This window comes from Rissa tridactyla, chromosome 1 (genome assembly GCF_028500815.1).
Source record: "Rissa tridactyla isolate bRisTri1 chromosome 1, bRisTri1.patW.cur.20221130, whole genome shotgun sequence".
Lineage (NCBI taxonomy): Eukaryota > Metazoa > Chordata > Aves > Charadriiformes > Laridae > Rissa > Rissa tridactyla.
This window is the reverse complement of record NC_071466.1, coordinates 28,599,710-28,623,904: the sequence shown is the minus strand read 5'-3', so window position 1 is coordinate 28,623,904 and position 24,195 is coordinate 28,599,710. Positions and strand designations below refer to the sequence as shown.

The window sequence follows — 24,195 nt, the reverse complement described above, 5'->3', positions numbered from 1 at the left end:
TCCACTATTGCATGTATTGGTGAAAGGGAGTGAGCAGGAATACGGAACTTGGCATGGATACCTCTGCCAGTGTGATTTGGGCCAGAAAGAAGCATAAGATGAACATTGAAACTGCAGCCTGAGAGTATGATTCCATTAGATGCAGAGATTTAAATTCACAGCTTGCTGCCATGAAACCACAAGTGGCGTTTTCTCTCTTCACCTCTGTGCTCACAGATTTGCAACCCTGAATCCTTCTCTTTTCAGTAGCTCTGGTGGTTTTTGAACTAAAGTCTCCGCCAGCTTAACCCACTAAATCAGGAAAAAAAAGTCTAAACAGTTTTCAGGTGTGTATGTGTCTTATGGATATCAGCACTGGTACAAAAATGGGTTGGCAGAGAAGAATCTGCAGGACAGAAGCTGTGTAGCAGATCCAGAACTTTGTTAGGATAACTGTTTTCAAGATATGCAGGAAAAACGGATTACGGAAACAATGACTTTCTGTACGTTTGTGTGTGTGTTTCTATGTATCCCTCCCTTCTACACCAAATTTTAATTAAAACTTTTGCAGTGGTGTGATATGCAGCATTGTCTCCTCCTAATCACACTGGTAGAAATACAGACGGTGGATAATCCAACAGGACAAATGGGAAAACATTGCCAAAGGTAAAATATCTAACTTATTTCCTGATTAGGAAAAAAAAAGATTGAAGAATTACACCTCCATGGGAATTTGCATAACCAACCTTAATTTTTCCATTGAAGTTATATCAGGTTTAATTGCCTAAATAGATTAAGTCCCAGATTCATTGTTCCTTCTTTAAGAGAAGTCATTATGTCACTTCAGCCTTCCTACTGTAGTTGGTGTCAAAAAGACAAACAGCAAACACTTCTGTTAGTGTGCTGCTATCACAGTTACTCTGAAAGAGCTATCACTTATCAGACAATAATTAGGGAGTATGAGAACTCTAGGAATACCTTTGAAGGGAATAAAAAAGGACCAATAAGCATAATGAAAGTTGACTCTAACACTGCCAACAGGAGTAAATACATGCAAAATTATTGTAAATAAATCTATAATGAAAATCAAAAGGTTTCTAATAATAACACTAAAATGTAAAATAGACGTACAAAAAGCGTAGTAAAGAAATAAAGTTAACTGTCTTAAGAAGGAGCCTGGTAAGATACCTGTGAGGATGGTGCTTGATAAGAAGGCACTGTACAGCAGAGATGGAGATTTCCTACTTAAACTTTTAAAGAAAGCCTTTAATAGACTATGTTTAGTATCAAGAAGCATGGATTGTGTTTCTACTATATGAATCCCACATTTCAGGGCTTCTTCTGGTCATCTGTAGGGACCAGAAAGGATTGCTTTTTCTGCTTGGTTTCTGTGTTGGCCAGCTTCCAGTTTCTGAAGCCCAAGAGCTATCCCACACTTAGAGGCAGAATGCACATTTAGATGTGCTAGTGCATACTGAAAACTCTCCAGAGCCAGGACAGGTCTTTCTATGTTCTCAGAGCTAAACCTATCGCCAAATTTAGTCAGTGAGAATTTCCTTTGAATTTGCACTGTAAAGGCACTTTTTTTTTTTTTTTGGGGGGGGTGGTAGTGGTGTGGGAGTGTGTGGGGGTTTGGTTGGTTTTTCTGCCTCTCCTTGGAGTGAGATTAATTTCTTGTTTATTATTGTTTAATTATTGTTTAAAATTTTTTCTTGCACTTAGGACGACAGGCAATGCACCCATTTGCCTCCCCTCTCCCACCTTCTGCCCCATTTTCCACTTTATAATTTTGATTGCTATAGTATATTTAGTAGTGTACAACTCCTACATTTTACATATGTCAAACCACTGGAAAGTGGTTTGTAGACTGTACTGAATGGGAGCAGATCCTTTACAGATCTTTTTTTTTGATTAAGCCATGTACTCAGTGGCTGCCTGTGTTATGGAGAGACAGACTGGATTCAGCCCAAGCAGCTTCTAAGTTTCTAGGTTAATAGATAAGTCAATGAAGGCAGACACAACTCATTTATGAGGCTCAACCTGTTAACCAACCTTTGAAAAGCTTAGTTGAAGTTCAGTTTACCCATTAATTACACACTGGAGTTTGTCGAGTTATGGATATACTCTTGGTACAGTTTGCTTTATTTAAGGTTCTGTAATTTTTCATAAGAGTAAAAAATTTACAGAATCTATTTACAGCTTAATTATAAGAGGGACCATGTGTTATCATTTATTTGAGAATCTCCTAACAGGTTTAAATTGTTGGTTTTAAGTAAAGCATTTGTTGGTTATGCATGTCCTTTTACTTACTCCTCATACAGTTTTTCTAATAAAAGCCTATTTATAAGGGATAGCATCTAAAAGAAATCTTTTTCCTCAACATAGTGATTCAGAAGCAGATTATTTTCATTCTGGTTTTGATATTTTCTTTGGGGAAAATAAACCTGAAATAATAAAACCCTGAAATTTGTCAGATATTCTACACGTATTCTACAATCACAAGTGACACAGCATTTTTTTCCCAAAAGTAACCGTTTATCCATTATAATAGTTATATTTTTAAACAGGTCAAGCGGCAAGATATCTTAAATACTAAGACATTATTTTCTGTTTAAGTAAATAAATTTCCCCTGTTAATAGATAAGATACATAAAAATACAAGTGGCATGAGATAAAACTCCTTTCGGATAACACCATTCAGTTTCTGCAGAAGCTGTATCCCCAAAGAGAAAAATTCGCAAAAGATCTGGAAGTAATTAGAAACTATTGTCGTGTTTTGGCTAGTGAAAAAAAAAAAAGAAAGAATAAGAAAAAAGTAATTGAAATCTAAATCTGATGTAAGAAGGAACTACACTGAAAAAATTAATGTATTTTTTTAAAAAAATTGTATGGTTTATTGAAGAAATGTGCCACTCCAATAGCAACACAGCTGTGACATGCTCAACGAGGCTGAGGGAACAAAGACCATCTAATCAAGCACAGATCTTGTCAAACATAACACATCTTCATCCGTTTTATGTTAAAATAGACTAAATACAAATGAAAATGCCCATTTTATGAAAAGTGAAAATCATTATATGTTTATTATCAACTATCTAGAAAAAATAGATTTCAAGTACTTGGATGTATGCTTTTGGTTTATATAGGAAATAAAGAAAATAAAGCCCTCAAATTAACTTAAACTTTAATGTAGTGAAGGAGATGATACTAGTTAAAAATAAAATGGGTGCAGGAAAGCAAGTTACAGTACAAGAGAGATTCTGAAAATACAAAGAGTAGAACTTTTTGTTCTTCCCCAAGCCCACAAATGATGCACTATCCCTACAGGAGTTCCTTTAAAACTTAAAATGTATTTTTCACAGAAACTCCAAATTCCTTTGGGGGAAAGGCTTGATTGCATATCCCTCAGAGTCTAAAAGCCTGCCCATATGAACTGAATTATCCATGACATGTACCTTCAGACATTTGTAATGTGATATTTCATGTAAATTTAGACCATACCTTGGACGTGAGCCGCTGGCAATGTTGATTTTATTCAGGAGCTCAGATAAGAAAAAAAATTCTGACATCCTTGCTAATCTGTAGTCGTTAACATGGAATTTCCAACATAAAGAGCATAAAAGCATCTAATTTGCTGTAGCAAATGAAAGGAAAACAAACTTTGCATTTCCCTTTCCTTTTCAATGTCTAAAGTTACTCTGTTCTGTGCAAACAAAATTGTACTTTTCAAAGGTTTTTAATATCGTCATCTATCTTTTGAGTGACACATTTCAAGCTTCCCCACATAATCTGTAAAATGTCATTCAATTTGAATATGAAGGATTTACCCATGTTAGGAAGAAAAGCCCCTACTTGCATTAGGATTATTAAAAACCACAGTACTTTATAGAGTCTTTCTAGTCCATATTACTCAATTTATCATATGGAAAAGCTCAGGTAGCGCCATCTGGGTTTTTTTTTTAGAGATGAGTTAACCTCATTTGCTGTGGACAACGTCTCCTAAACTGCTAATTCCAAGTTCTCTTGGCTATAGGCTGGGTTACGATATTTGTCTGCCATTATCTTCTTCTATCCATCAGTATTTTTACAGCATTTACCTCTTGCTTTCTTTTGACAAATAGTGCTAAAATATAAATAGAAAAAAATTAACTATTTTTTTTTCTTGCAGATGTATAGAACTACAGACCTGATTGTTTAGTACACTTAGATGATTAAATACAATATTCCGTGCAGATGCAATTTACAGAAGCAACACTTTTGGAGTTAGGAAGGTGAGGGGAGGAAAATGCAATTTGCACCACTACAGCCCCCTATTGACCAGTTCCTGTAGAAACATTTAATATCACCACAAACAAACATTCCAGCATTAGCTTCTGAAGTACCTAACAATAAATGGACATCAGGACACAAAATTTTCCTTATTTAGAAGATAAGGAAGCAACCCTGAAGCATCAGATGGGGTTTAAAAAAATAAAAGCTTGCAATTTGCCCAAGTAATTGGAAAATAGCTCTCCCAAGCAAACATTGAAGAAAATGAATAACTCTTCAAAATTTGAAAATGATTGGGCTCTTTGCATTAGTTCAGGTATACGAAGCTGATTTTTAAAATAGTCAAGTACTTTGAAATAATAAATAACTTGTATAATAGTCATAAAAATAACGAATTGATTTAGCTGCATTTGTTACATAGCTTTACTGGGATGTCTAAAGAAAAAGCATTGCAGAAAGAGCTTAAATTTCTCTCTCTTCCTTTCAATCAATATTTGAGGCAAAGTTTCATCTCTAGGGCCCTTAATGGCAGGAATTCCTGGAGCCAGCAAATGAGTAATGTTAAACCTATGATTAGATGATGAGGCCATCAAAGACACTAGACCCTAATGCTACATTCCACTTTATTCCTGAGAACTGCAGTAAAACCAAAGGCTAGAGAAGAAAGGACTGTAAGTTATTCCTTCCCCCAAGAAAAACGTTTCAAAAGCTGCTAAAAAAAAAAAAAAAAGAAAAAAAAAAGAAAAAAAAGAAATTGTGTGACACGAACATAGGGCTCAAAAGCCTTAATGGATCTTTTGGAATTTTCCTGGAACCAAGGACTTCACCATTAGGCAACAAATTTTTCAAGTGCCCTGCTGGAGAAGGTTTGAAGTTCAAACCCCACTGAGGATTCCTGCCAGGGATATATTTTTGTTTTACTTTTCCCTAACCAATATTCACCCTGGCTAAAAGAGGGGGGGAAAAAAAAAACATAAAGGAAGAGGGAAAGAAAAAAAAAAAAAGAGAAAAACAAGATTTAATGATTTCCTTATGAGACAAGCTTGAAGAAACGCAACCTATGGGCTGGCAAAAAGCAGGTAAGTTGGAATCCCCTCCCCCAAAACCAGTTGTAGATGTTAATTATTTTCAGATAGATTCCTTAAAAAGTAGATTTTCATTGCAATTACCCCTAGAAACTCATTTGTTTTCAGTACATTTTTCGTGCATGTTCTCAATGTTCAAGTAAAATGACAAACAAGTAATTTTCCTTGGTAACAATATAAGTTAACCCCGGAATTTTATATACTAAGTTGGTTTGAGTTTAATTGGTATTATAAATCTGGGGGCAATTTGGTAAATGAAACGCTGTTAATAAGGCTTTGGAGAAGTGTAAAAACATATGAAGTTATTTGGATGTGTCAGGCCATTGTATTTTTCTTACATTTTACAAAATGAGCAAAATTCTAAAATGTTTGTTGGTAACTTATTACTGGAAGTTTAAAGTAAAAGGCTATATTATATGAATTTAGCCAATAACACTTCCGACAAAAGAAATAAAATTAAAATTAACATGTAAACAATCCAAACAGGAACTATTTTAGATTTGAATATTTCACTTGTGAAAGCAATTCAAAATGTTAATTGCTTTAAATTTCTGAGAAATCCATTACTGCTATGCAAAAAGAAAAAAAGAAAATAAATAACCGCAGCATTTTTTAAACAGAAACGCTCTGCTTCTGCCAGTCCCTGAGCAGTACCTAAGCCATCCTCCTCTGCTTTTTATATACTGACAACTACATAAAATATGCAGTAAGTTACATCATGTATACCAAAAGTAATAAAGTTACCACAAAGTAAGGTTTAAAACAATTACTAACACAAAGATACATTTTAACATAAGATTATGAAAACAGTATCCTATTTATGCATTCCAAACTAGAACTGGCTTGAAAGAGTTCATCCACGGAAAAAGTGCATAATGTGCATCCAATACCCTTTTCAAAACAAATGCAAATATATGCTGTAAACCCTGTGAATATAGCAACACTATGGAAGGTATTAAAAAAAAAAATCTACAATCTATATGCTACTAGAAAAGATTAATTTGTATTTTCGTACACCGAAATGGAAGAATGAAACAAACAGCAAGATGCAATTCTTAGGCTGGCAGTAATCCAGCACTATGCAAAGAAACTCATACCATTCAAACCAGAGAACGTCTTACCTGTGAGCAGAGCAGCATAACAAGTTCAACCACTGAGGTGCTCGACTTCATACAAACCAGACCTGCAATAAATAGTCAAAAATGAATTTAAAAGATTGGTGATATTTATTTATTACAGCTCCATGGTTTCAGAAATTCCGTAAAATATCTGTGCTGTATGTTTCTATCACTCAAATTCACTGAAACAAGTTTCAAGCACAATTATCTGACAATTTCAGATTCAAACATACTTAAATGTTCAGAAAGCATCAAAGCATCAGCCGGAATAATCTATACCAGGTTCAGGACAGCATGTTTTTTAATTAAGTCTTTTTGGCATTTAGCTCAGTTCACTATTTAAATAAATAAATAAATACCTATCTATATAATTGAAAGCAATTTAATATATGATAAAGATAAAAAAAAATCTTTGAAAACTAAGTCCTGTAAATTCTTAAGAATAACCTGATCAGATGTTAACAGGTAGAGAATAAGGCCTCTGCTTAGAAATTATTTTAATTTTCATCTGGTAATTGATATTTCTCTAAGCGAAAGCTTGAATATCAACGAAAGAGGCATTAATGTGAAATCTTATTTTTATTAAAATTATAACCCATAATTTGTAGTCCATGCTTCTTAAAAGAAACTGAACTATGCAGTGTAATTGTTACTCATTGTTTTGTACTTAATTTGAATAATTAATACCTAATAACATTGCCACTATTGTCAACACTTCTTTGGAGCTTTGGAAATGCAAATTTACTTTCTGAGAGAAGGGTATTATATCTAAGTATACAAAAGACGCATTGCAAAGAGACAAGGAGGAAACGACACTCTACTGTAAGCTATACATGGCAGCTTCTGTTATCTAAAATCATATAGGCCACACATTGATATGTTGGTTTAGGGCATGGAAACACTTTGGTTGTTTTATAAAAATGCCAAATACACAAATATAAAGCTTATAACTAAAGACTAAATAGGAAGCTGAAAAGCAAACTGATGTGCTTTAAGTAGGTTTCTACAAACAGCGATTAGAGACAAAAGCACTCCTACACAATAGCACGTATATTTATTGCGAGTAGTGGATAAATACCCTTTTGTGCCCATTTTGCTAACAACCCCATCCTTATTGTACAGTAACACAGAACAAGCTGTAAGAAGCCACTAGGATTCCATTCTATCAGATATATGGGCAGACAGTTAACTAATGAAATAAGAGGCAGATGTGCAAAGCTCATTTAGGGAGACAATTGCTGTAATTGATCAGCTATTCTCATGCTCGAGTGCTAGAGGATCAGAAAGATTAATGGGATACTTATCACCTGCAGGCTACCTCCACCGTTTGAAAGCTGACAAAGAAAATCCAAACAGAAGACTGAACTCTACAGTTAAGCCAATGCAGGTAGCACAGACATATAAAATTTTTTATCGTAGTATATTCTCTGTTTCATTATGAATCCACATCTTATACTGTAAAATTAAAAAAAATAAATCTTTTCTGTCACACGTTCGCTTGTCTTCTTCCAAAGTCAGACCTCAGGTGTATTAAAACACAATCGAGTCAAAATAATGCTCTTAGAAACACACTCCCATGCTACAGTCTTCTAAATTTGTACGTCTTTACCTTCTGATTTTACATCAAAAGAACAAATGTCTCCATGATACACAGTTATGAAAAATAAACCAATTAAATTATATAACAAATGTTTATGCATCAGCATTAATTTCTTCTTATCTTCACCGGGTTTCCAAAAAGAATAGAAAATTCAATGCAAAATACAAACTTTAAAGAGAAACACATAATGAATATTTCCTGGCTCAATTCATTAAATTAGAAGTTTTAACTTTTAACGAGAGTTGGTGTAGCTTCAAACGATATGAAAGAAAGTTTGGAGCGTGGATCAAAATAAATGTACCTAAAATGGCACAAGGCTAGGATAAGTACTCACAATTATCATCCAGATAAAAATGATGAGTCTTAATGACACAAATGCTATATTTATAACACAGGACTCTTTGTTTGAAGGAAGTGATAATTACCTTAGTGCAAATTTTTCTGTTTACAATAATAAGAATTTTTATATACTATTATCTTTAAAAGCATGATGACTCTACGGGCCCGAGTAAAATAATCATCTGAACTAAAACTGATGTGGTTTTTCTATTTATACGGACATCACCTGGTAACTTTTTGTATATCACATCTAATCAACAACAAGCTTGGATGTAGCATCCTAGCATTGGAAAGGGGAATCGAACTGATTCTGGCAAAATTAAGAAAGAGGAGGATGCAGAACTGACATGTGGTTAGCACATCAGCACACCCATTAGTTGTAACCAGCTCTGTAATTGCCTGCTGATGAAACAACCACGGGTAATAGCCATTAACACCTCTCATAACCAGTAGTATTCAAAACCTGACTTCTAAGAGGCTTATTTTATTGTCCAAAAGAAAAAAAAAATAACTATGTTAGAGACTGTAGCACTTTTCACATGTGAAAATACAGAGGGAGATGGGAAAGCCTCATAGAAGCAGCTCATGGTGTCAAAGATGGATTGCAGGAATACCCTTTGCAGAGAGCTCAGTCTACAGCAGAAATTAAGTGTGAAACACTAGTTATAAATAAGTAAAAACGGGAGTAGCCGTAACAGAAAATGGGGAATCTCATGTATCTTGATGGGTAGGAAGCAGGAAATAGAAACACTTTCTATTCACCTTTAAGTATCCATATCATACGTTCCTTGAAGAAAGGCAGAATACAGAAACACGCAACATTCATAGCAGGGCCACCATTTCACATTGTAAGTTTCTTACTTATCAGCCTCCTGCTCTCACTTCAGGGACTCCTTCCACTCAAATCATATGAGGGAAAGTGTGTGCCCTCCATTATATGCTCCATTTCCTCCTCCCTAGCTGCCAAGGGCTCTATTTTTGTGTCCCTTGTGCTTCTTTCCACTTTTGCTTATTGCTGATTAAGCGGGAAAGGTGTGAAAGAAATAAAGATTTTTTGTTTTCTTTCCTGTTACGCAAAACACAATTGATCTTCAGAATTTACTGTCAGAGCTGCTGTGGAGTCAATAGTAGAGAACGATAAAACCAGATCAGACCTAATGGAGGACAGATCCATTTCTGCTTATTAGGAAAAACTGTCACAATACAACCTCTGGTTTATGAAGATACCACATAATCAAAAGGAGAAGTTAAGGAAGAATCATCATCCCTGAACTTATCCTACACAGACCAGAAAAAAGACCATTTTAATAATCTTTTGGGTTTTAAATTTCTGTGATCCTCTGTTGCAAGAAGTCCAGCTTGTGTGAATTGCCTCACTGCTTTTGGCTTGGTACAGACACTAAAATAATTTCCTTCAACCGACAGTATATATTCTAACAGAAAAAAAAAAAAAAGAGGGAGAAAATGTTCTGCTCCTATTTTACAGACAGAAGAGAAGGCACAAGCTGGTTGAGGTATCTTCACAAAATCAAAAATACAATTTGTACCTTGAATCGGAATAAAGATCAATTTCCTAAGCCCCAAATGTACTAACAACTTCATTTATCTTTCCTCTTCATAGTTTTGCAGTATTCCACAGAGGTGTGCAAAATTTTATTAGTTTTAACATAATGAGAAATAAAAATTACAACAAGCTTTGAAAAATAATGGCTTCTCTGATTGAGGAGAGCACCCAAATTTATTTTCAGTTCTCTTTCCCCCCACTTAAGAAAAAGTATTTGCAATTCAAACTAAAACTGTTGCCTGCATTCTTCAGCTGCAGATAAGTTCTTCCTATACCATCTGTATCAAATGCCATTAAGGAAGCTAATGCAATTACTAAAATACAAGTGGATATTTCCTGCATACAGCAAGGTTAAAAAGGTCATTGTTTAACTGAATGGAGTACGCGCTTTTTATATTTGCTGTTCTTAGTACTTTTCTTCATGGTCTGTTCTCAGTCCATTAAATATAGCCATCAAAATTCAGCAATTTGATGGCAACAATGACCACATATATGGATGCAAAAAACTGGGAGCATCGAGTGCGTGACCTTAGCTAATCTGGAATAAATGATGTATGCCTGGCAATTATCTTGAAATGCTCTGGTTTACTTGACTTCTTTTTCAATGTTCTTCTGTTGGCCCAAAGATATGCTAATTATTTCTTTTCACTATGACTTATTAATGTCTAAAAAAAGATTAATTTCAACTATACTATTTTAGTCATGCCTGTGGCATTAATGAAGTCATGAGTTCAAAACCTCGAAGTCACCATGCTGAACTAGTCAGTGTGAATTTCTATTTTGAAGAAATCTAACGTAGGCTGATAAAATCAATTTCAAAAAAAATCCTTATGAAATAAGATCACGGTTTTGAACTTCTTTTTATTATTATTAATACAATGTGTGTATGAGTCTAACTGAATACCACCACAATTTCATCTGGTCTTTATCAAGGTTTGCCTGCATTTTCTTTCAGTGATTGTACTTTGTGTCAACTTAAACCCTTATTGGAGCTGGAATCAATTGTAATATTAGCAAAACCAAAAGTTAAATGTTTTTATATTTTATGTTGAACTTAGAAAAAAAGATGCAATTAACTATACTTTAGAGCCTGCAGAAATCTTTCACTCAATTATAGCTTCTACTTATCTGAAAGTCTCAGGTATGGCTACATAAAAAGCTTGAGAAAATTTAATCCATTTAGCCCAGTTCAGAGAAAACTTGGCCTTTATTACTTCTGTACAGCATGTCATCAAAACTACAGGAGCTTCATATAGAAAAAAATCTTGTAACAAAATAAAGACATGCTATTATATGCCTTATTTTATTAACATATGAAAAGCGCATAAAATGTACTTAGAAATGAGCATAAGGTCCTAAAACCAGATGAAAAAAAAATATCAGAAAATACTAGAATTCTCCTTTTTAACTTGTATTTTTGTAAGGTCAGATGTTTTCTATTTCCTACTGATACACTCTTCCATACTTTAACCTTAAACATAACTGTATTGCTTCAAATTGTTCTCTATAACTACTGGTAACTCATATTGTCGTATCTCCTCCCATAATCCTCACTGACTTCTGTGCCAAGAGGCAGAGCAGGAATTTTCCACCAGTAATAACCACTCACAAATTGTGCCTCCATTTTTGATAGACCATTCCCTTATACTCTGTTCAACATTTGTTAGGAATGGCACAACAAATATTCAAGGAGAGTTCATACCAGTGACAGAAACTAAAGCATCTTTTGGCTCTTATAGTACTAGAAAAAAAGCGATGGTGATATATTGGTTGGAAATGCACATTTTCCTTCAAGTTTATTTGTTCTTCCAAAAGGTCTTTCTTCTGCCAGCAAAATTTTATGGCAAATGTTTCATTGAAATATTTTGCTAAATCCAACTTAGAATCAAAGAAATAAATTTAGGATTTCTTTTTTGACCATTAATTAAAATTACTTGGCCAGTTTAAATCTACATTATTCCCTCTCTGCCATATATTGTCATTCAGAGAAACTTAGATTCAAATTGGTGGTTTTAATCAATCAAGCTGTGAGTTCACTACAGAACTGAAAAGAGATAGTATGGAGAGAAAATTAAAGATATGTGAAAAGTTTGAAAGTAAATACTAAACATGTAAAACTAATAACTGAAATGACAGATGTTCTTATTCTAAGCAAAGCAATTATTAGAAAAAAAATAAGCAAGATGTGTATTAAACAGAATGTAATGTTTTGCAAGATTACACTCAAAATTGGTTTTAGAACCATATATATGTCACATATTTTGTAGACACTTAAATTACACTAATGGTCTTAATTTATGAAAAGCGAAGCCTGGCAAATATTCAGGAATTGCAGAAAGTTTGCAGATGGAAATCACAGCCATGTTGCAAAATAATTACAACTCCACTTTTACTAGATGAAACACTCTTCCAAAGAATGTATACTCACTAAAATAACAAAGTCAGGGTTATGGATTTAACAATTCCCTTCAGCAGCCTTGACTGGCAGAACACAACATTACCACCAGCTCTAGGGACCCTGAAGGATGGCTGTATTAGTACTCCTGACCATCCTTCGTATGGGTAGATCTCCTGTACAGAGCAAGAGAGCGACACAGAAAAACATCAGGAATGTGAATTTGATTCAGTGCTTTTGTAGTTGATAGAGAGCGCTATACTTATGGAAGATTTTTTGTTATGGTGCAAGACACTGCACAACACATGTAATATTCCTTATATCTGGTACCCAAAAATCTAGGAAAAGTTATCATTTGGGTTATCAAATGAAATCCCTTTAAAATGTTATCCGAAATCTTTAGAACTGATTTCTTAAGATAAACACCTCAAATGAACACTGATAGGTCAACATAAAAAACAGATTTTAATCTATTCAAAACCAACTCAAACCCTTTTAGTCAAATTTATAAAATACAACAGATCTTAATACTAGGATAATATCTAAAAGAATAAGAATGCTATGTAATGGTTTCTTGAATTATTTTATTAAAGTAAGAAAACCTATACCTCTTCACCACTTCAGTTACTAAAAAGGAATCTAAATGAGGACTATAAAATATCCAGATGGAATCACTGAATGGCAAAAACCCTTGAGAGCATACCCACAGAGAGGGGATCTATTACAATGTATAAATGATTTGCTTTTTGAAATTACAGACTTTTGTACTGTGATCCCATGAACTGTAATGGTATTGACAAAACTGATGCTGGTGCCACATTACTCTGGAGGGTCTAGCCCTATAACAATGTATGGAATTTTGGTCAATTTTCCATTAGTGTCAATGGGATGCACAAATTCTCATTCATCAAATGAGAAGGAGATGACTTAATCTATAAAATAAAATCCACTTCCACTGTTCAGTTTAAATATCTCATTGAAGATTTTCCAAACTGATCCGGTTTTTCATTTAGCACCTGTGCTAATTTTTCCTTTGGCCAACAGTCCATTGGGATTTACTCAATATATCCATTTGCATTTCTCTGTCCTTCTCTTAAAACAGTATCTCATTGGATGGATCTCTCTTCAAGTACCTGTTGTGAAGTAGTGAATTAATATGCTTATCTAATTGCTATACTAGGACAGATCTAAAATTTATATCAATCTATCATGTATCAACTGAGAAATTGTTCTAATCAGCATTAATAACACAAACTTTTTTTCATATAAAATAATACAACACAAATGTTAATTATAAGAAAACAATTCCCTGTTAAGTTTAAGTGAAGCAGATTTTTTTTGGAACAGTGTGATACTCATTATATACTAAGATTTTATTTGGAAATGGAATGTGTTTCCTTCCCTTTTAAAGTCCCATTCTAGACAATGGATCAAACCAACCAAACCAGGGATCACACTGCACTGCAACTGATCAAATTAAAACACCTCTGATACTGAAAATGTCTACAAGATCGAACTATTGCTTTTCTGTTGAAGTCTACTTCAGTTTCAGGTAGACTTGAGTAACTTATAAGCATTTTATTACGGTGGAAGCCTGGAAGAACTAAAAACCAAACTACACATAGCCAGAGGTTCCAGAAAATCCAAACCTCTTATTTATCTAGAAAGAAACTCAATGAAATCCATCCCAATTTTTTTCCAAATACTCAACAGTCCACTGTGAAAATTAAAATATGATCCTGAAAGACTTCTGATTTTCCCTTTTATCCTATGATATTACTCAAATAAGTGGCTCAAGGTTGTGGCTAAACCTCGGCCACTGCTGCTGCCTTGGATATTTAATTTCAATGGACGGATTAAGAAAAAAAAATAGTGGAAAAAGCCATTTAAAAATTAAATTTAAATGTGAAAAGTTAAAAGATTCTTCAAGTTGTCATTTGTTATTCTCTCAAGATGCCATTCCTTTCCTGATCAAGTTGCTATTTTTGTGATTAAATTTGTAGAAAAATTACTAAATGAAAACAACTGATACCAAAGAAGTTGCCATATACTCAATACATCTGGGAAAAAACAACTATCCTGAGATTTTATGTTCTACTGATCCCTCGCAATTCTTTAAATGCAGAAACACCTACCCCTCCTTTCTCTTTTTTTTCTCAGTCCTTCACCTCCTCTCAAATCAGTGTTACAGGAAATACTTCAGAAGAATTACCTCAACAGTGAATTATTTCAAAAGTAGTATATGGGCAGGAATCAGAACATTAATTTCGCTCACTAAGACAAGCAAATGTTTATACCTTCACTACACCTATGATAATTTCTCTTCATCTCAAGAACCTTTTCTAATTCTTTCTAAAGCTGTCAAAAGTTACATCCTGCACAAGATGGATCAGAAGTATGATCCCAAATGACAGTGTCTAGAATATCACGCTTCCCCTGAAAACGCAACAAAGAATATAATTCAAATGCATTACTCTGTTATTTTTTCCTTAGGTATGAGGTTTTATTTTTCTCCTGAAGTTTATCAACTTTTCCTTAGCTTCAGTCTATAACTTATTCCTATTTGATGCCCCATTTTCTGTGCTTATTTATTCTTTTTTGTTTCTCTCCTCTTCTTTTAAACATAGGAAATGCCTTTTGTCTCCTTCTTTCCACTGCTACCTTATAGTTCCTTGTTACATTCTTTCCTATTATTAGGGGGAATATTATTATCATGGCATGACACAACTGAAATGTGCGTATGGTGAATGACAAAAAAGGAAGGAGAGAAAAGGATAGTCTGCACAGCAGTAAAACCACTTGCTCTTTACTGGTCCTCCTTACCTCCTTACATTTCTTCTCTTTGGCAACCTTGGGGCCATACCGAGAGATCAGTGAATGAACCAGTGCAACTACAAATAGGAAGTATAATAAAACCTCACAGAACTCATGCAGCTTCCTAAATTTCTAAGACCAAGATGACCATTATTTTAACTAGGTGTGATCTCCTGAGTAGCACAACCCACTAAGTAATTTGCTCAACTGATAATCTAGTTGAGCAAACTGTTGGTGAAGTAATATTTTGTTTATATACTAAATGTTTTCTGAGAATTTAATAACAAGGAAAAAAAATAAAATCTCCATTTCCACGCTGAACTTTGCTGACCTTAGTTGGCAGCCATCAGATCTTGCTCCTATCCTGAAGTCCTACTGACAAATGGTAATCATTCTAAAACAGTGTCTCTCAAAACACAGAGCCATACCACAGTCACAGATCTCTTGAAATAACTTGTATTTCTTGTGTTTCAGTTTTCTTTATTTACTTGACAGTAACATTGTTATGGGCTCTCCCTAGACCTGCTTTGACATCACTTTGCCATCTTAATTTGACATATCACAACTGTCTCTGTTGTCTGACAAGTTCTTTCAGCATGAAGGTTTCCCATTGCAAGAAAATCTCCACAGACAACATCACTATTTGTATAAAAAGATTGGATCATAAAATTCCACATACCAACAGACAAAAATAAGACATGATATAAGACAATATATGTTTAGCAGGTCTGGTTTATTTTGAGGAGATAAATTTTAAAATAAAGTTAGGCTGAATACAGTAAAGATATATTCTTGCAAAAATAATCCCAGGTCTGTAGGGAGTCTGTTAACATCTAGATAAATCAAGCTTGATGGTTCATCAATGTTTATGCTATAGTTAACATTTTTTTATATCAAAAAGAAAGGGCTCTATAAATAAGTATATATTTAAGATTCAAGCGTAGTAGTTTCTCAAGTTAATCATTCAAGAGTTTTTGTGGAATATTCTTTGTTTATGCCTTGAAAGCATGGAAATAAGCACATCCATATCCAATAGGATGAACTGTAGAAGTGCCTTTAAATCGTCAGGACACGTAAGGGAGTTTTGTTAAATTTGATCACTGATTAAAAGATTTCAGTCTGGGTCATAAGAGCAGGTGGTAAGTAGACATAGAGTTCAGGCGTAGAGAAGGACAAACTGTGACCAGCCCTAATGAGATTAGTTTTGCAAAGAACCTGGACATAGAGCTCAGGCTACATGGAAAAGTATTATTAGACTATGCCTCATGAGAAATACATCTTTCAGGGCAAAACCTGATACAGAGATGTTGTTTGCACCCTATAGTTTATCAGAGTTAGGTAGTTCTCTGGAAAATATTGCTGGGATAATAAAGTAGATTGATTCCATTTTTAAGCCTTTAGAGGACAAAAGGTGGGACGAATACCTAACTGTTTCAAGTCCAAAATCAGGCAGAGTCCCCTGCTGAGTTCTGAATGATGAATTAAGTGGAATAAGAACCAGAGAACCTCTGCCTGTGGGGAGCTTCAGTCACAGCATGAACATCCTGTAGACACTGAATACCTTTTTGGCATACCACCTCGTTTTTCTTTGGACCTGGACAGTAGAGGAGAAAATAATAAGGGGGAAAAAGGTGGCTGTTCTAAAAAAAATAATTGTACAACTTATTCCAGTGTTACCATGCAGCACTGTTGCATACCTGATATGATGAGTCCACCTACAGGCTATATTACAGTAGTGCCTGTATGTGTTAAGAACGTTCTCAAGAATCTTTTAAAAATTATTTCCTTGAAATAACATTAAATAGACCTCTTGCTACTCTTTTTGTTGTAGGGGGCAAACTTATTTAAAAAAAAAAAAAAAAGGAAAAAGAAAATTATTTTCCATGAAAGCTGAGACTTAAACCAAGAAGGAATATAGAGGGACATCTGACGTGGATGGTATTAGGACAAAGGAGGAGTACGAAGTCATCAGGGAAGGAATTCTTCTAGAGATTTAAGGCAAAAGACCAGTCCTTTCTAGGCCTTATGGCTTGCAACTAGAATACAAGCCACTCACTTCAAAAAGAAACTTTTGAGAAAGTGCCCAATACTGCTGAACGTAAGTCGGACCTAAGGACCAGAAACAACTACTTTTCTTGCTCTTTAAAGGTTCCAGTATTCTGTGTATTTTTTTATGTGCCTTAAAAGAACAGCAGTCGGTATTGTTTCATTTCTAATAATGTAATTTTTATAGTAGCACTCTCCACAGTAATTTAGTAACTTCAAATATCTAGTGGCTTCTGCATTTTCAAGGATAACTTTCAGACCTTCTTTTCAGCAAACCTGACTACTTTACACTTTTGCCAGCTTTTGTTTTCCTGAGGACATGTTTGGTTTTCTTTTTTGTTGCTGCGCTCTCTTAACCACTGCTGTTGAATAGACGTAGTTGATTCTAAACTTTACAAACAGTCTTGTATTTTCAGTCATTTTTTTCTCCATTGGCAAAGTAACAGAACCACCCCAATTTCTGCCTAATGGGATCTCCATACATGTTGGATTGTAAAGATGTCTTGATTATTAATTAATGTACCAATAATAACATAATCAAGGACATATAATCTGAGTGCCAACAACAATTTCTACCCTTAAGTTACGCTGGGACCACACAAGCCAAAGACAAAGGAGAGGGCATGAGCAGTTAACCTCTGCTACGTAGTCTAATACATCTTAGTAAGTGTCCAATTCATTAGACAGGGATAAAGTGTCTCATATGTGTAATTAATTATTGGCAGGTTTACTTTCAAAAAGGTGCCAGATGCTATGCATTTCCTAGTTGCTATCTGGATCTCTGATCTATATGTTTCCTGCCATGTTAAACATCTGTTCAGAACATACTTCTGCACACAGGAACTTCAGTAATTCAAGAGTTAAATCTTTAAAATCAAATGAATGTGTATCCCTCTTCACTTTCTGGTGTTTGTAACGATATCCCTTTAAAGGTATCATAAAGCAATATTACATGAAAGAGAAATGTTCTGTAACTGGTGTGGGGGTCATTACAGTTTGAGGATTTGAAGTTTGAAGTCATTGAAGTTTGAATATTTCACTGGGGATAAATAAGAGGTACTTCTGCTGCAGCATCTGCTCTTCAGTTCCTCTAGGAGGAACAGTCACCAGTAGCATATTCTGAAAAACAGTGTGGAAGTTGTAAAGCTTTGAACATTGACTCTGCCGGAGTACGTGTAAATAAATAGGCAGACTTGAACATCCATTTAACCTTTCATTGTTTCGTTGTTTCTACCATCCAGACTTCTGGAAAACCGGTGGTGTTTTCCGTCTCCATGTGTATCCGACTCATTGCTGTTTTTCAGTAAGAAACACTTTCAGTCCCCAAGTGTTTGGAGAAACATGAGCATACTGTGGAGCTTTTCAGTAAGACACTAAGAGCTAATCATAGATAGAGAATTTCTTACAACAAATTTCTTACAAGCCTATAAATAGCAGTTTGAAATTAATGAACTTTTTTTTTCCTGTTTATGAAGGGATTAGAACATGTTCAGGCAGGATTTCAATCAGCAGCAGCTTTTTAAATTATATCCATTGGAGGACTTCAAGAGTTTTTGTGCCCTGTTTCAAAATTATCTATTGTTTTCTTCATGGTAAAAACCAAATCTTGCAAATTACTTGCAGAAATTCATAAAGTAAAAAAGGAAAATACATAAAAAACCATCCAGTGCAAGTCAACACTCAAAGCTTGTAACAATATAAAAAGTTATTCAGTGTATTGCTACTGATGATGAATGTTTTTAAACTTACTGAAGAAAAGCATTATCTGTAACTCATTATTGTTCCAATCTCATTATCTAAGCAGAGCTTGTTTTCGGACAGTAGTGCGATTTCACTGGATTCTTTTTGCAGGTGTTTACAGTGAAAGATAAAAAGAAATCTATGAACAGGATTCCTACTACCACAAATTAAGAAAATCTGTCTTCCAGAGCATTGGGTCAGGCAATTCACTGCCTTTAACTGCACTGTGCTAAGCCTGCAGCATCACCTCTTACTAGACATAGAAGAATGTACACTGAGACACCCAGGGCACATGGAAAGAAAGGAGAGGGAGGTGGCACGGCAGAGAAGAAATACATTATGAACTCCTTAGCCTTGAAAACCAATTCAGAGTTCCTGCCCCAGTATAAACCAAACAATCCATAAGATCCCTGACCCTGATTGACCGGTGTGACCACGTCCAGTGAGACACATACTGCAAGTGACACTAGCCTGACCACTGCATAACCTCCTCCCCGCAGAAGCATTTTTAATATTCACCTTGGTTTCTAACAGGGATCCTCTGATGTCTAATAGGGTTGAATTCCTACTGCTCGCTCTCTCTCTCAGTCCTGCTTTATCAATTGCTTTCCTGTTCCTTGCGCTGCAATATGCATAGTGTTGTACCAACACAGTATATTACACAGCTGCAAACGAACCAGATGAGATTTTTTGGAGTTACTTTTAAGTTTTCCGTTTATTTACTACTCGATGATGACCTACCCCAAATGATAATGCAGAGCAAATATTGAAGCTGATTAAGAAATGCACATGTAACTGCTTCCTCAGCCAAGACATTATAGTGTATCCTTTCTTTAAACGGATACCTATATTCATGAATATTGTGTAAAAATAGCATCTTTTAAGCAGCCTCTATAACACTGTCTGAAACTGGCCAACACATTAAAAAGTTATCAAGGGAGTAAAAGGTGATCCTCCTCACCCAGTGTGATCACGTAAGTCTCATGGCCTCAAGAAATTACATTAAAGTATATGTATGGCTACACATTCATACACTTACATGGGCTCTCTGAAATTTGGGACAAAACTACAGCTGGCATGAGCCTTATATAAGACTTATGAATGGACAAAATTCATCATGCAGAGAAAGCACAAAATGTCTCATACTAAAATGAGCCTCAAGGTAATGACTAACGAATTTCTTAAAAAAATAAAAATCTGTTTATATACACACACACACAAAAACACGCATAAAAAATTGGAAGAAAGGCTTATTTAATACAGAGACTTGAACAATGACCATCTTTGATGTCACAAGGGAAGATGATATATTCTTGACTGCATCTGCAGTTGAGGTGCATAGAGTCATAGAATCTTCATGGTTGGAAATGACCTTTAAGATCATCAAGTCCAACCAAACAACCTACAATCTCTGCCACTAGAGCATGCCCTGAAGTGCCACATCTAGACGTTTCTTAAATACCTCTAGGGATGGTGACTCCACCACCTCCCTGGGCAGGCTGTTCCAGTGCCTGACCACTCTTTCAGTAAAGTAATTCTTCCTGATATCTAATCCAAACCTCCCCTGCCACAACTTCAGACCAGTTCCTCTGGTCCTGTCATTATTTACTTGGGAGAAGAGGCAGTTAACTGCAGAGCAAGGAAAACCCACTTTTTTAACTGATTCCTGCAGGTGGCTAGCCAACACTCAAGTATATCCTGTCTATGACCATGTGAACAAATGCAGTGATGGCAATGTTAGAGCAAATTAAGGTTAATGCAGACTACCATTCCTTGCAAGGTATGGCACAGAGGAAACGGGGATTCACAGGCCCCAAAGAAACCATTCACAAAATCTTTCAGGAAATACATGACATTTTTCTTCTTGAGAAGCTGGATTGAAGACTATTTAGAAAGAATATTTGGAACAGCCATAAAAACTACAAGTAACATTGATCTTGATACTTGGCGGTAAACCCCAACAAAGTTTTCCAATGTTATTAACCCTCATTAGGCATTCCGTTGGTAGAAAGGCTAAGAAATCCCGTAGTATCTAACTTCTTTTTATCTCTTCTTTTCAGTACGTCGTACAAATCAAGCTCCTTACATTGTACTTCACGGAGTTTATCTCCCATCCATCAATCGCTCTTGTGCCCTGCTCTTTTGTTCCCTGTTCAGTGTGTGCATATCAGTCTTGAAGTGCTGACTATAGAAGCAGATGGTAGGACTTTTACTGAAGTTGTGCACAGAAATTAAATCACTTCCTCATCTATTCTTCCTAGCCATCCAAGTATTGGACAAGTCTTTGTTGCCTCAGCATGGAGCTAAGAGAGCCCAGAGTATGTTAATTGCTATAACAATCCCTACATTCTTTGAGTGGCTTCATCCCTCATCTCCTACCCTCTAGGTATAGTCTATATTCTTCGTTCCTAGAGGTTGAACTCAGCATTTGGCTGCATTAAAATTTGGCTTTTTCTTGAGTTTCGGTTATTCCATAAAATGATTCAACATATCTCCGGTGGAATGCCTTTGCTTCTCATCTTGTATACCTCTGCCTAAGCACTTAGCTGTGCCAGGAACAATTCTGCACCATACTCAAGGCTGTTAATAAAAATACTGAAGTAGGATCCAAAAGTGGCTCATACAAATTTCAGCAATATGAATAGCTTCAGTTTTTACTTATGTGCTGTTAAATTCCAGTTAATGCAAATTTTAAAATCATAACATTATTTTTTTTATCCCCTTTCTCTCTTACTTGCTAATATTTAGTCATTTATTTATTTTGTTCAGAATGTTGGCTACATGCTTTGCTACAGATTGGTAAGCAATTACCGAAAGTCTGATTAGTTGAAAGAAAACAAGGCAGGACACACAAATAAAAGTATTTTGGATGTGGCAGAGTGAGATAAAAGAATGAGAGAACAATACCAGAAGGAAAATAAAGTTCTGCAAGAGCATGCGAGCACGCAATCTCTCTGCTTTATAGCATCTGTGCTCTTGGGCACAACAATACAAAGGTTCTGAAAAGTTTCTAAGAGAAAGCCAAGGGCCATGTTAAGCACCAAAAAAGTACTTTTTTTTTTTTTTGCCCAGAAAGTATAAGGGATTTCCAGATTGCTACAGTATCTTAGGAGAATGGTTGCCCTGTTTTTCCTAATACAAAACTCAGAATTGTTCAAGTAAATCAGAAATGAATTGTGACAGTATCGGTAGATGCCACAATGATGCCACACTTGTGGTCCTTGGGAGCTTTTTAAAGTAGTGCCATTTAGCATCCAAGTTCTATCTGTGGCTTCCAAAGGAATGTTTTGGGCAATTTTTCAACTGTTTCAAGAAGCTTCCTCTCACATACCATACAAAGCTAGTCCATTACCACTTCTACTGCATATTTTCATAGGGCCATGCGGTGAGTTAATGAGGAGAAACAGATTCTGCTCCTATCAGCACAAAAATGTTTTCTGTTTCATCTGATTTGAATTGTGTGTGTATCAGAAACATATCAAATGTATGCCAAAGAATTCTAAGATCTCCTGGAGAAGGGCTACCTGGCTGACCTTCTACACAGGTAATGATATAGGAAAATGAAAAGCATTGGTAACGTTTGTTTGGTACCTCACTAAAGAGAAGGGAAAGAATTGTATGTGACTATGGATCCCGGACCTATTGTAACAGTTCAGGACACTCCAAGAATAGCTGTTGTGAAAATACTTTTACCCATCTGTGCTTGACAAAAAGAGGATATAACTTTTCTTTCAGATACAGATCAGATTACACTTGCCTGTAACATTTTCACCTAAAAGCTAGAATGTTGTAATGCACTTTACATGGAGGGAATTTGCAGACCATATGGAAACTAGAGTTAGTGAAAACATATCTGTGCAAGTGTTAAATGGAACTCCACAAAGAGCATTGCTAGGCTTAAATATGTGACCTACACATATTGCATGTTTGTTTCCAATTAGATTCTATGCGGAAAATTTTAACCTTTGCAACTTCTGCTCTCTGAGGCACTGAAAGAACCTCAGCTGATGAGCCACAGTAGTGTTGGGCTGGTTTTGGTATACTCTGTTTGAAACGATTTGCATTCGATTGCAAATCAGTCCTTTTAAACCTATCATGGAGGACACTTATTCTGGGAAGTTGAAATATTTGGAATATAGTAAGATACCTTTGAAGAAAGAACTGGTGTAGAAAAAGGGGCAAAAATGAGTACTATTTCAGTAAGTAAACAGATGAAGATTTTTACCAATAAATATGTTCTGTAATGTCAGATTACTGCTTGATAAAGTTCCTCTGCTACAAGTCACATTTTGTAATTTACACGAACAAATGTGAAAAATTAACAATTTTGAATATGAGCGGACCAAGTTTTTGGTCTAGACTGACCAGATGATTGCAGCCAGTTCATTTCAGCTCCACTCAAGAGTTAAGAAGCCATTGCTTAGACGTTACACATAATTTCCTCAAAGAATAAATCAGCCAGTCTTCCATGAGACAGAATGATGATACAAGCTAAAGGAAAATGAGGTGGCAGGGTACAACTGCAAGACTTTTCACCAAAAGTTTGAGACAGCTCAACTACTACAAAGAGGTGAAATCATAACTAAGTCATATACATATTTCCAAATTTATATTAACAACACCTATTTCAAAGCATCAGATATTCTGCAAAGTTTGCATAATTAACCTGTTTTAGAAGTACTAAAATGAATTTTTCTCTTTTCCTTTTTCCTTTGTGCTCTCTCATCAGTATGCTTAGGGAACTTAACTAGGCAAGAATTCAGTTTGGTTAAGATCAAGGGTCTCATACAGGCAATGAAGAAAGACAAGCTGTACATGAGACTATAAAATCAGCTGAGTTCTCTGTTAAAAAGAAAAAAAGCCCAACTATTTTAGAGGGAGCAAACAGAAATTCAGGACCTGAGGCATGCAGTGTAAAAGTCTGAGATGTGTTTGGATTTTTTTTCTTTACAGATTGCTATTTCAATATCTTGGGAAGAAAGAACTAGTTCTTAGAAACCAGAAAGAAGACAGCGACTGAAGAGAAGGTTAGACATAACATTAGGGAAACGTGATGGGAAGGAGAGCGCTTATTTTGGAACTCGATGTTTGGTTCATAAACATTGATTCCTGAGGCTGAATTGTATGGCTGAGTCACAGATGGGACAAATTTGGAACAGTAGTCCAAATGGGTATCAGAAGAAGGCAACACCCAACAAAACCATGTCTCTCTCTGGACAGGCAATGAGATAAACTCATACTGCCAT

General features: G+C 35.3%; 1 protein-coding gene across 9 annotated transcripts in view; it reads right to left on the bottom strand.

The window, feature by feature from the left end:
• Window positions 1-24,195, bottom strand: part of NBEA (neurobeachin) — a 511,894-nt gene that overhangs the window by 259,124 nt on the left and 228,575 nt on the right. For all 9 annotated transcript variants that reach the window (XM_054223413.1, XM_054223357.1, XM_054223366.1 and 6 more), the window contains one exon: window positions 6,455-6,516. In XM_054223413.1, the coding sequence (XP_054079388.1) occupies window positions 6,455-6,516 (62 nt within the window). The remainder of the gene's footprint in view (window positions 1-6,454; window positions 6,517-24,195) is intronic.